We start from the raw sequence: 13,487 nt of genomic DNA on the forward strand, positions 1-13,487 counted from the left end.
GAAGCAGAGGAGGAGGAAGAAGAAGAAAACTGGAGCAGAGGCACATGGCCTGGAGAAACCACAAGTTCTAAGGGGTTTCATAGATATGAAAGATGGTAGTGTAGTGGTAGATCTGCCCAATCTAGGTGCACAGCATGTATTCATATTAACTGAATCGTGTTTTCATTGCCAGGGCATATTTGTGTTGGAGAATTACCGCATCAATCTTGACCTTATTCCCAAGTGCTCGGAGGGACTGCAGATATGGTACCATACGAAGCTCCTCCTTTTTATCAATTGTTGTGATACTCAGCTACCTTCTCTAAAATGATTTGTAATGATTAGTATTTTAACTTTTAATGGTAAGAGTTCACCAACTATTGGGTTAACAAGGAAGCTGGGCAAAGTTAAAAGTAGTAAGTAAAGATAAATAAAAATAAATCATATCTTTGAAATAATTTTTATTGTTACTGTTTTCAGTGTGTGTGCGCGCGCGTGCGTGCGCGTCTGCTGCTGTTTATTTGGAGACAGGTTCTCATGTATCCCAGGCTGGCCTCCAACTTGCTATGTATCAAAGAATAACATTGAACCACATAACCGACTTTATGTGATGCTGATGATCTAAGCCAGAGTTCCATGAATGCCAGGCAAGGCCTCCACCAACACTACCAGACCCCTGGTATGAAATTATGGTCTTGCTTTTTATGATAACTATATTTAAAAGCTCACATCGACTTTATAAGTCTTAATAAGCATTGGAGCTTCTGAACCGGAAGACCTCCTTCTCCCTGCAGCCAGGGCAGTTTGCATAAGGAGAAGTAGACAAGTAACCAGGCATTTGATTCACAGATAAACTAAACCCTTTACCCAGGGGACATTTGTCCCTCCCTGGAATGTCTGTCTGTCCCTCACTAACCGAGAGTGGCTAAGATCCTCTTAAGATAAACACTCTGTGAACTGGTAGCTCATGCCTATAACTAGTGCTGGAGAGGCCGAGGTTCCAAGTTGAGGGGCAACCTGGGCTACGGGGCAAGTTCTAGACTAACCTTTGAAGTGCAGAGTCTCTGTCTAAAAAACAAATAAATTATAATAAAAAAATAATTTTACTGAAGAAAAATTTGGGAAAGAAATTGCATTCAGACTCACCTACCCCCAAGATCTTCTTTTATGTTCTTTCGTAAGTTGCATTTCCAAGTATTACTGTCATGGTCATGCCCACTTCTCTCCTTCTAAGTCCCCAAATTCTCGAACAGTGGTTCTCAACTTTCCTAATGTTGGGATCCTTGAATACAGTTCTTTATGCTGTGGTGACCTCCTGGTATAAATTTTTTCATTGCTCCTTCATAACTAAGTTTGCTACTGGTATGAATTGTAACGTGAATATCTGTGTTTTCCTGTGGTCTTAAGCAAACCCTGTGAAAAGCTCATTTGACCCCCAGGGGGTGGTGACCCACAGGTTGAGAACTCCTGCTCTAGCGGTTGCGCCAAATCTCTATATGCCCTCTGTCTTCTAAAATTAAGGCACATAAAAATAAAATTCTCATTTTCATAACATAGTTAACTTTAGAAGTCTCTAATCCATGTTTAGTCATTAACTCGGGATCAGAGAGTGGCATGAGCTTGTCAATCTTGCTGACTGGCTGTGTATTCCTCCTACCAAATCCAACACAATGTTACAAGTGGAAAACTCCACACCTGACTTCACATGACAGGTCACAGTCCTATTAGTGATGCACCTATAATGACCTTCAGGAACTGTCAGAGAAACACAAATGTCATGCTTGAACTTGTGTCCCGTTCCCAAGAGTATTCCCACACATCCACAAATATTCCAAAATACAAAAATGATAGTCTACAATCCTAAATACTTCTGGTCCCAAGCTTTTTGGATAAGAAATACTCAGCCTCTACTTGAAAAGCAATTTTAGTAAAAACATATCTGTGGAAAACAGTAAGCCTGTGCAGCCCTATCTTACCAGCAGAAGAACACCAGGGACTGCCTCTCATCTACATAACAGTGACTGACATTCACTGAGGCATAAAAGTACCCAAACGTACAGTATACATGATGAAAGAAGGGACAGCTTTGGCTGTCATCACTCATAAAGCCAGGATGAGAAGAGTGCTCACGAGAATGGAAATGAGATAGTCCACGGAAATGAGACAGTCCACAGAAAGAGCCTGAAGTTGTCCCCGGGAGAGACAACATCCTCCCATTATGTCAGTCAGCTCTGCTTGTACAGGAGGCTCTGCAGTTAGCAGTTAGCTTACTAAAATGTGACATTTGGTCAAGTTAAATAGCAAAGTATTCGGTCAGATGAATATTGACAACTATTAAATGTTACTTCCGTGTCCTTTGGGTCATTCTTGTGGAGGACAGCTGGGATCCAGGTACTATCCCAGAGACAAGAACTTCTACTTTGCAACTGATCTCTAGGTACTCAATGCTATGGTTTTAATTAATAAATTAATAAAACCAATGCTCTCACAATCACACATTTGAGAAGAACTTTGTCACTATGATATATGAAATTGGAAACAACACTTGTAAGTGTCCTTTGTTTTTAAACCTTACTCTTTTTTTTTTTTTTTTTTTTTTAATGGTTTTTCGAGACAGGGTCTCTCTGTGTATCCCTGGCTGTCCTGGAACTCACTTTGTAGACCAGGCTGGCCTCAAACTCAGAAATCCACCTACCTCTGCCTCCCTAGTGCTGGGATTAAAGGCGTGTGCCACCACGCCTGGCAAAGCCTTACTTTTAAACTACCCATTTTGCACATGCAAGCATGTGCATGTCATACACACAGGTTTCCCAACACACAGCAGTCTATGAGCAGACAGTAACGGTATCCTTACCATAGTTGTAATTGTTCCGGAAATAGGTCTTCTGAGTAGCTCTGACAGGCTTACATTTGCAACGTTCTGAAAGAGAGGAAACGGTAAGTGACTTTTCTAGATTAGCAGTCTTTCATTCACCCGTGTGCTTTAAGGAAGCCTCTGTATGAACTTGGTGCTAAGAGATCTCTGGGTTTCTGTGTCTGATCTTTTTCTCCTGGAACTATCGCACTGTTGCTTCCATCTTCGCAGCCTGTTCCTCTGCATCCATGGGCTCTGATCCGGTCCCAATCTCCCCCACCCCGGTCCTGCGGCAAAACTGCTCAGCATCCTGCTTGAGTTGTTCAGGACCCCAGACTCCGGAATGAGGTGAACTTAGTGTTTTCAGGAGTAAAATGTCAGTTCACTGAGAGGCAGCTAGGAGTGGGTGTGGCCTTGTTGGAGGAATGTGTCACTGTGGAGGAGGGTTTGAAGTCTTGTATGCTCAAGCTATGCCCAGAATGGCTCACAGTTTCCTCTCAGCTGCCTTCAGATCAAGATGTAGAACTCTAAATTCTTTCTCCAACACCATAGCCTCCCTGTGTGCTGCCATGCTTCCTCCTGGATGACAATAGTAGACTAAACTTCTGAAAATAAGACACACACACACACACACACACACACACACACTTACTGAACTGTCAGTAAAGTCTGTATAAAAAGAAAGAACACAATTTCCTTAGAAGATATTTGATTAGTAAAGGTGTCTTCAAGTTAGTACCCCTGAGAAAGCTCCCCTAAAAAAGTAAATAATGAGTGTTTCCCATATGGTGACACGGAGCACATGAATTAGAGAAAGCAAGCTAACTTCTTGTTGTTCTGTTTAAAAACTGTCTTGCGTTAGTTTGGGGACCAATTAAAAGCAGACTTCTGCGTTGACCATTTGCTATTATACTTATTTATGTGCATGGGTATTTTGCCTGCATGTCTGTCTGTCTGTGCATCATATCTGCACAGTACTTTTGGAGGCATTGGATCCTCTGGAGCCAAAATTACAAATGACTGGAAGCTGCCATGTACATGCAGAAAAAAATCAAACCTGGGTCCTCTGGAAAAACATCTCTCAGTGTGGAGCCATCTCTCCAGCCCCACATTTTACATTCTTAATTACATATGTATTTGTTCTGTGTACATGTATGTGTATAAATATGACCCTTTCTACCCTAATTCTTAGCTTCTGGTATAAGCAAATACCTATCTAATTTGACTAATAGTTCAATATATTATCAACAGTGTCACTAGAATTTTACATCCACCAAGTACAAATGTATCATTTCCTCCTACTTACTTATGATCATTTAATCCAAATGTATTCATACCTTATATTAATAAACCCAAAGTATTATCTCTGTTCTGAATCACACAGACACAAACTCACACGTACACACACTCATTCATACACATGTGCATTGACATATTCACACTTATGTCCACAAAGCCTAGAGAAAAAAAAGGCATGGAAAGAAAACCTGCATGCATCATCTTTTGCAATTTTTTGTGTCCACCACCATAAATAAATCTGCGACCATTTATTTGTTGTTCTATCAACAGTTTGATTTCTTTATTCTTGGACTTTTTATTGAGCCAATAGGATTACCATTCCTACTGGTGTAACTGTTAGGGTTCTTCCCCTCCCAGCTTTCTGATGAGACCAGAACTTAAAAGTCTTGGGTTCTTTGATGACAAAATGAAATATTATACTGGACTTTGCATAAAAACATTACATATCAAGAGTGAAATCTTATAAAAGAATTATAGAGGGCTGGAGAGATGGCTCAGATGTTAAGAGTACTGACTGCTCTTCCAGAGGTCCTGAGTTCAATTCCCAGAAACTACATGGTGGTTCACAACCATCTGTAATGAGATCCAATGCCCTCTTCTGATGTGTCTGGAGACAGTTACAGTGTGTGTGTGTGTGTGTGTGTGTGTGTGTGTGTGTGTATATATATATATATATATATATATATATATATAAAATTTTTAAAAGCGAATTATAGGCTGCCTTGGTGGTTTACTTTATGAAAACTTTTCATTAAAGGTGCTAATTTTCCTTTCTCTAACTGAAGTGATAAGAAAGTCTTTGTAGTGGTTTGAATAGGTTTGGCCCTCATAGATTCTTGTGTTTTAATGCTTGGTCATAAGAAGTGGCACTATTAGAAGGTGTGGCCTTATTGGGGTAGGTGTGGCCTTGTTGGAGGAAGTGTGTCAGTGTGGAAACACTGAGATGGCTCTGAGATTTCCTATGCTCAAGCTCTGTGAAATGTGGAATCAGAATCCCCCTCCCCTCCCCACCCCTCCCCACCCCTGTATCCTCTGGCACCATGTCTGCTTGCATGCTGACATGTTTTTCTGCCATGATGATAATGGACTAAACCTCTGACACTGTAGGCCAGCCTCAATTCAAGTTTGCTTTTATAAAAGTTGTCCTGGTCATGGTGTCTCTTCACAGCAATAAAACCCAAATTAAGACAGTCTTCACAAGTTTTGATATTAGAAGTTTGTTCCCTTCACTGTCTAGAATTAAACGCAATACCCCGAACTGTGAGACAGAGAGTCGCACTCATCCGTGGCATCCATCTCTTCCAGCCCAGCTGCGAGAAATATTGTTGATTATGCTAGCATGAGCAGGACTATATCACTCTTATACAAACGAGAAAACCAAACACGCCCAACATCCCTCAGAATCAGAATCAGAGGCAGAACTAGTATAAATAAGGCCCTGAGTTCCATCCCCAGCACTGAGATGCCCCAAGTTACTCGGCAGTATTTGAACTAATGCACTTCCTACTATGTCTACAGTGAGACTTCTGGTGAGCATAAGCCACTTTGATCATGACAGTAGCCTCACTTATTAGAAACCACACAGAATATTATTTCTATATGGGTTTAAAAGTTCTAAACAATTCCAAAGGACTGATATAATTACAAAATTTGTTACTGGCTGGGTTTGTGCTGTTTAGGACAACCTTGTTTGAGATCAAGCTTAAGTGCGATACAACTTTCTAACTTGTCCTGACCTTTGTTTGAACTCATTTTGATCTCATGCACAGCTGTAAGACTATAATTAACTTCACTGGATGTCAACAGCCCATAAACCAATTATGGCTTTGGAAGAGTATCTTTGAGTAGATATTTATCTGATTTTACTAAGAAAGTATCTCCAGTCTATACTTTGGACTTATAGTCAAAGGATGTGGAGAAAAAGATCCACTTGTCCTCTCTCTTCTACTCTAAAACACTTGGGAGAAAGCCACAGCAAACTTAAAGACTCACAAAATAAATTCATACTATGTGAAGACCTGTACCCTCAATTCTGGTCTTCATATACTTTCAACTGCCTCAAAATAGTGTTCCTGCCTCTGTCCTTAAGTAGTTTTAGACATCTGAAAATATCTACCACACCATGACTGTGCCTTCCTGCTGTAGAAAAGACAGTGTCCGCTACTTCATACCCCTGGGTCAGCCACACCTTCCTAGATATGAAGAGGAAAAAGGAAATGGAACATCTATTGAAGGCTTTCAGCCACTGGTATGTTCACTAATTTGCTGTGCTAATGTTTACTTGGTATGACACATTCTAGGCTCTGTCCCTTGACTATAGGACACCTGATGGGCAACAGTGCCAGGGCAGAAGGTACAAAATAACAACACAGAAGACAATCTGCAACTCTGTGCGTGATATGAAAAAGAATCACACTTATGTGTGTGCAATGCAGAACCTAAATCTAGAAAGGTGAGTTACAATAATCAAGTCATGCCAGGCGTGGTGGCGCACGCCTTTAATCCCAGCACTCGGGAGGCAGAGACAGGCAGATTTCTGAGTTTGAGGCCAGCCTGGTCTACAAAATGAGTTCCAGGACAGCCAGGGCTATACAGAAAAACACTGTCTCAAAAAACAAAAACAAAAACAAAACAAAAAAACAATAAGCAAGTCATGAAATACTTCTCACTAATTTGGAAAGAAGAGAGACGGGGTGGGGAAGGAAGGAGGAAGAGAAAGGAAGGGAAGGGAAGGGAAGGAAGGAAGGAAGGAACTCCATTAAGCTGGGCGCAATAGTTAAATGGCTAGTAGCTTCTAATTTTACTGGTATCATACCATTTGAAGGTGCGTTATACATTGGAAACAATAAAACACAACTGAGTAGATAAATCTCACAAGATTATAGGAAGCAAAAGCTGCCAAGGGCATAAGATACAGCTGTACTGTTGATCTGTGTGCGGAGAGCTGAAGACATAATGGTTCTAAACTATAGTAGTGAAAATTAGAACCCTGCTAGTCTAGAATGGGAAATCTCTAACGCTGACAATAATGCTCTTAATCCCAGACTCAGTGATGGCTGCATGGGTGCAGACAATGTCAAAACTCAGGGCAGCACACACTAGACATTGGTTCATTTTACTCTAAGTAAACTAGACCTAAGAAAATACCATTAACTAGAAATTCACAGAACATTTCATTTTTCCATAAAATGATGTGCTTTCGTTGCTACTCATTGCATATTTAAAATAATATGAATTTTCTGAATATATGCATAAGTCAAATGAAATATATATAAAGTCAAATATATATATACATATTATATATATATATATATATATATCTTTATTTTGAGTTAGAGAAAAACATTACAAAATTGACCGCTGAGCCTAGGTAACAAAAAAATTTTGAAAAACAAAAGTAGCATGGGGTCAAACTCAGCTATGAAAACAAACCTGGAATTGTGTAATAAAGGACTCAGTTCATAATGATTTGTGCTCTGTAAAAGGAAATTGCTTAAGATTGCAAGGACTAACATTGCATCACTAAGAAGAGGAAATTCCATTTATTTCTTCAAGATTAGATTTTCAGAAATATTTAAATAAATGGCTCTTCACAAGGTTTTTGGCTCTAAGAGTCATTCAAATTCTCTAAAATATGAGTCAATTCAACTTTGTTTTCCCTTCAACTGTTTTATAATGTCCTTAAAGTTAAAGAATGAAAGGACAAAATAGACGTCACCGCCATGACAGGGTCGTGTCTGCTCAGTGCCAAGTCCAGACAAGAGGGACAGGAATGGGGAAAGGCCACCCACTGACCACCACATTACCTCATGCCCTGATATGTGGTGGTTCTGGGACAAACAAGTTCCCATGACTTTTTTTTTTTTTTTGAGGAATGAGAGGATGAATGGACTAAATCAATGCTGACATTCTCCTGCAGGGACCCTGGGAAGGAGATGACACCACATCCGTCAAGGTGGAAGGTTTTTGTTTGTTTGTTTGTTTGTTTTTTATTAAAAGGTTGCTGTTATTGTTGCTGAACCAATTGTGTTTGAAATATAAATAGGATAGGTGGATAGGAAATAGAAATATACCATTCTTCCTGGGAGAGGGAACAGAAGCCCAGTCAGAGATGTGACTAAGAACCTCTAGAGGCAGAAGAGTTCTAAGAGGAAGAAGCCCTTGTGAAGAGAGAGAAGAGGACCCAGGCATGAGACCCTTTGGGGAGTGCCTGGGCCTGGGACACAGAAGCACTGAGACAATCCTGCTAACAGTTCAAGGAAGAGAATGGGAAAGAAAGAAAATTGGTTCCAAGTGGCAGCTCCCATGTGTGACAAGTAGGTTGGGGAAAGACCTATGATTGTAAACTGCAGTACAGTCACAGAAAGTACTAATTTCCTCTAGTCGTGACTGGCTCATTCAGCCTCTGAAGTCAGCAAGTGTTTGTAGAAAGGCGACTAGAGGAGCAAGGGGAGAGGGTGGGGATAGGGGGCTCCTGGGGGGAATAGATTCAAAATGTAAATAAATAAGATATCCAATATAAAAAAGAGAGAGAGAAAAGAAAGGAGAGTAGAGGCTAGCACAAACTGATATTCATATTGGGAATGACCCGTGAAGTCATTTGGTCATGTATACACTATACATCAGAATATGTCAGCTGTTGCCTTCAGGTTGGGTGGGGGTGGAGGTGGGGAGATGTGTGTTTTTTTACTGTAAATGCTCATAAATTGGTTGTCATCACACACGCAAAACTAGAATTATTTTTGGTTTATTTCCAAAGACCAGCACACTGGCCTGGGACTGTAGCTTAGTTGTTAGAGTGCTTGCTAGCATGCACAGAGGCCTGGCTTCCTCTCCAGCAGTGCTTAAACCAAGTGTGGTGGTGTCAGCTGTCACAGCAGAGCTTGGGAAGTGGAGGCAGCAGGGTCAGAAGCCCGTGCTCATCTTCAGATGCATCGGGAGTTCAAGGCCAGCCTGGGTTGCACAGACCCTACCTCAAAAAACAAACAAAATTAAACTAAAACACAAATGAACAAAATCCATACTCTTTCCCTGGAGGAATTACACAGCCCTCTTAATTTTCTATGTCGGTTTGATGTGATTTACATCCCATGAGGTGTAATACAGAACATCTATTTTTTTTATGATGGTAATTTACGACAGTAAAATACACTCACAAATTGGATGCTGTTCAGAGTCATTATCTCCGAAACAAGAAGAAAAAAAAAAAAAAAAAGGTTGTGTTAAGGCAACAAATAAACTAATTGAAGGGAAAGAATGTCTTCCCCAAATTCCAGACACAAACAGCTTGACATTTTGGAAAGGGGTCAGGATGGTGGGTAGGATGGCTTGGGGCCTTCCTCATTTCCTGTTTTATTGTGAGCCTTTTCAGCTGTGATCTTTCTCCAAAGAATAAAATCCCAACTATGAGCAAACCACTTCTACTTCTGAAACATGTGACTGTGTCAACGTATTTCCCCCCCCTAAACAGAATGAACTCTCATTTCTCTCTTGTTCTCCTTGCCCCCATTATACCAGCCAACAGAAAAACATTTTTAGGAAAGGGAACAGAAAACTCTTGATTCCAGGAACACTCCACCCACTCAGGTTTTCCAAGTGGAGCTAGATTTGGGTTGTTGTTGTTGTTGTTGTTTGTATGTTTGGGTTTTTGTTCTTGTTTTTGAGACAGGGTTTGTTTCTCTGTGTAGCCCCGAGTCTCCTGGAACCTACTCTGCAGACCGGGCTGGCCTTGAACTCAGAGATTTCATTTCACTCTGCCTCCAGAGCGCTGTCTCTGTCTCTAGACAGCTGAAATTAAAGGTGTGCACCCCTGTGCCCTGCCCCAAATGGACCCATTTCTGTATATTGTTTGTTATTGATGTCTTTGCCCACTGACACATTGAAACTGTAACCATAACTTTCAGGAAAATTGACAACTCACATACATACACACACACACACACACACACACACACACACACACGACAAGAAATTCTAACTGACCAACTGCACTAGTGAACAATTAGTGAGCTCTTTTAGTTTGTTTTACACAGATACAACAGAAGAAGTGGTCCTCAGAGTAGCACAAACACCAAGAATGTCTACTTTTGTGTGACAGAAGATGTTTCTCATTGCATCACCAGAACTTAAGATATTCTAAATAAGCATCGGGAATGAGCACCCTCTGGAAAGCAAGATGTGGGTGGCCATGGGTCCTTACGGGGCATCTGCAGGCCAGCTGCCTTAGCAGGATGGAAACCGGCTTTGTCATGGAGACTGCTGTGGGTGTAGGTGGGGAACTCTCCAGTGCCTTTTCCTGTCTCAGGATCAGGGTGAGGGGTTGCAAGATGGTGTGAGGCACTGGGAAACCATGATGCAGTGGTTGGGCTCAGCTATGGCCATTGACATGAGCATACAGTGCTAATCAGGGCAGTGGCTGCCAGCTCCACTTACACTCTCCCATCCCATGCTCTGCATTCTGTACAATTTGAATTTAAATACTAAAATGAAGGCTTCATCTTCAAAACTTCTAAATAATTTTTAAATCAGTTACTTCTACATAAGTAAGGTAAATGGTTTTTAGGGCTGCTTTTGATGGGCAGTACCTAAGGTCAGATACTTGCCAACCTAATGATAATACTCAATGGATGTGGCCAGTTCCGTGAAAATCTTTATTCCTAACTTATTCATGAATTGACAAATACAATACTTTCACTTATGAGGTACTGGACAAACTGTAGCATACTGACCAAAATCAGTGAAAACAACAAGGTAGAAACTGAGCAGCATTTAGACACAATAACAGAAGTAGGAAACAACCCTAATATCTAGTAACAGCAGGAAGAGTTGTGTCTGGTATGTTTAATGATGGACAGCGTTATCAATGAAACCTAAAGCTGTAGTGTGCATAAAGAAGAGCAAAGAAAGCCCTTGTGCACATTAGGATTTATTCATGCAAAATTCAACACCAGGCAAAACTAATCTGCAACTGTTAGAGTCCTGACTAGAAGCTAAGTTGTAAAGAAATGTAAAAGTGGCAGTGACTCAGAGGCATCTAGAACACTTTAACATCAAATATCCTGCTGTGTGGTCTTTACAAGGCAGTGCTAAAAAAAAAAAACCAACCAAATGAAATGCACCAGCTTATTTGGTTTTGTTCTTTTTTGCACTTTATTAAAAGGTTTACTGTGTGGTAGATGGAATAATCAGACCCATTCTTTCTCTCTCACTGAACACAGCCTGAGCAGAAGGCATGAAGCCGTTACTTAGGAATGCTCAAACATAAACAACAGCAAGATTAGGAAAGGAAACCTTGTCTCAAGGCAAAACAAAAACACATATGTCACTTTTCGGTATTGTGCTACCAACACACAACGATTGTGGGCTTCTCTGCACTCTCGACAGTGTTTAGATTCAACCCAGGCATGCCATTAAGGTGATGCATAATCCATAGTTAATTCTTCAGTCTGTGGAACATTGTTTAGTCAAATTAACACATAGCCAGGGGTGAGTCTAGCTGTTTGCAATCATGTATGCAAGATCATTTCCCAAGCTTCTCTATCTCTCTCTGTGTCTTTGTCTCACTGTCTCTGTCTCTCTCTCTCTCTCCCTCCTCCCCCCCCCTCTCAATCCCCAGTACTATTTAATTCCTTGGAGCACCCCATTTTCATCCTTGATAGAAAGCTAGGATGTTATTTCTCCCATTATGCAATTCATTTCTGGTGATGGCTGCTGAATCTGGGGCTAAGAAGTGGGTGGTTATGAACCAAACAATAGGATCTGCCTGGTCTCTTAGCACCTCTGGCTCCCTAATCAGAGAGGACCTGGCATAGCTATTACAATTAGCGTTGCTTTAGGATGGCTAGAGGGATGAGTTGCAAGACACAGGAACAACTGGAGACTCTGCACTCTTGGAGCCAGATCTACAGTGCCCACTTCCAGGTTGCAGGCTGAATGGAAACAGATCCGGCAGATCAAAAGATTATATTCTCTACCACTGAAGCTGCATCCCTAGGTTCCATCCGTGTGACAATTCCCACAGGACATTATAGTGCCAGAGAACAGCTAGTGCTTAAAAGCAGGTGAAACTTGTGATTATAAAAGATTATACATGGAGGACTATGGGAAGAGATGACAGAATTATTCTGTATCCTGAAAAGCTGTGGTTACATGAATCTATGTATTCATTAGCATTTTTTGTAAACCAAACTGTAAGCCAAGAGGTTGATCTTAATATACTAACACAAAAAATAAAGTCAGCGTAAATACAGAATTCATTTTTTGTGTTTGTTTTTTAAAACAGGACACAAGTATCTGAAAATAAAACTTAAGTATGAAGAACCATATCAAAACTTATCTGCACCACAAACGAAAGCCGGGAATAGCTGTGTACTCACCGCTGCTTGCCCCTCTGCAGTGTCCAGTACTGGAATCCATAGGAAAATCTGGAAGGTGACAGAATAAAGAAAGAATAATGACAGAGTGATTACCTCAGGATGTCACCTATAAAGTGTAATTCTGTTGCAGCTTGACTTGGTGAAGAATCAGTTGTCTCCAGGAAATGGTACCTTATGAGGGCTGTAAGGCTGCCCCACTATTGGGGATTGAATAAGGAGGAGGTTCTTTCTCAGATATGATTGACAGTTACTGCTCATGAATCAGCATCACATATGAGTAAAATTCTAGCACTTAATAAATAATGTGTTCTTGAGTTTCATAAATGCTGTAAATGAATGTTGTATCCCAGCAAAGGCTGTACAAATATTAGGCACTGGCCCATCGTGTGTGACTTTGTGACAGATAGAACCAAACACACCTTGCCAATGAATGGCTGTGTCATACTCTCCTGGCACAGTGTCTATGGGAAATCCAGAAAGAAGAACTCCAGGCCCTTTGTTGAATGCAGACTAAATAGTTCAGCTCAAAGGAAGCCTAGAGCCTGTAGCTCTCTCTAGTCAGTACAATTCAGAGATGTGGCAATAATTGGGATTCACCATTGGTCCTTCTCACGATGCTGTAATCCCAGAAAATGGTAATGATAATGGCCTTCTGTGTTCTAATTAGGAGAACAGCCTCTAATGAATTGCGCTGTGTACCCCTGCTGAGACACACAGTAACTAACCACAGATTCTTGCTGGTACTCAACTCACACTTTCATCCAAGAGTAGTACACTTGTATTAACACTTAATGCTAAGTGAGCTCAATGCCTCTACTCAACCTAACAAAACCAGCATTCTTTCTCTGTCATTATACTTCATATAAAACATAAATGAGGAAGGACTGGAGGTGTTGTGTATTGAACCCAGGGCTTTGTGCATGCTAAACATGGCCTCTATCACTGAGCTACATATGTGGCTGTCAGCTAACATGCAAAAA

General features: G+C 40.8%; 1 protein-coding gene across 1 annotated transcript in view; it reads right to left on the bottom strand.

The window, feature by feature from the left end:
* The window catches only part of Frzb (frizzled related protein), a 30,749-nt gene that overhangs the window by 8,990 nt on the left and 8,272 nt on the right, over positions 1–13,487 (bottom strand). Inside the window, exons 2-3 of the mRNA XM_021193188.1 lie at positions 12,508–12,555; positions 2,834–2,899 (exon numbers count right to left, since the gene is read on the bottom strand). Coding sequence (XP_021048847.1) covers positions 2,834–2,899; positions 12,508–12,555 — 114 coding nt within the window. The remainder of the gene's footprint in view (positions 1–2,833; positions 2,900–12,507; positions 12,556–13,487) is intronic.

This window comes from Mus pahari, chromosome 3 (genome assembly GCF_900095145.1).
Source record: "Mus pahari chromosome 3, PAHARI_EIJ_v1.1, whole genome shotgun sequence".
Lineage (NCBI taxonomy): Eukaryota > Metazoa > Chordata > Mammalia > Rodentia > Muridae > Mus > Mus pahari.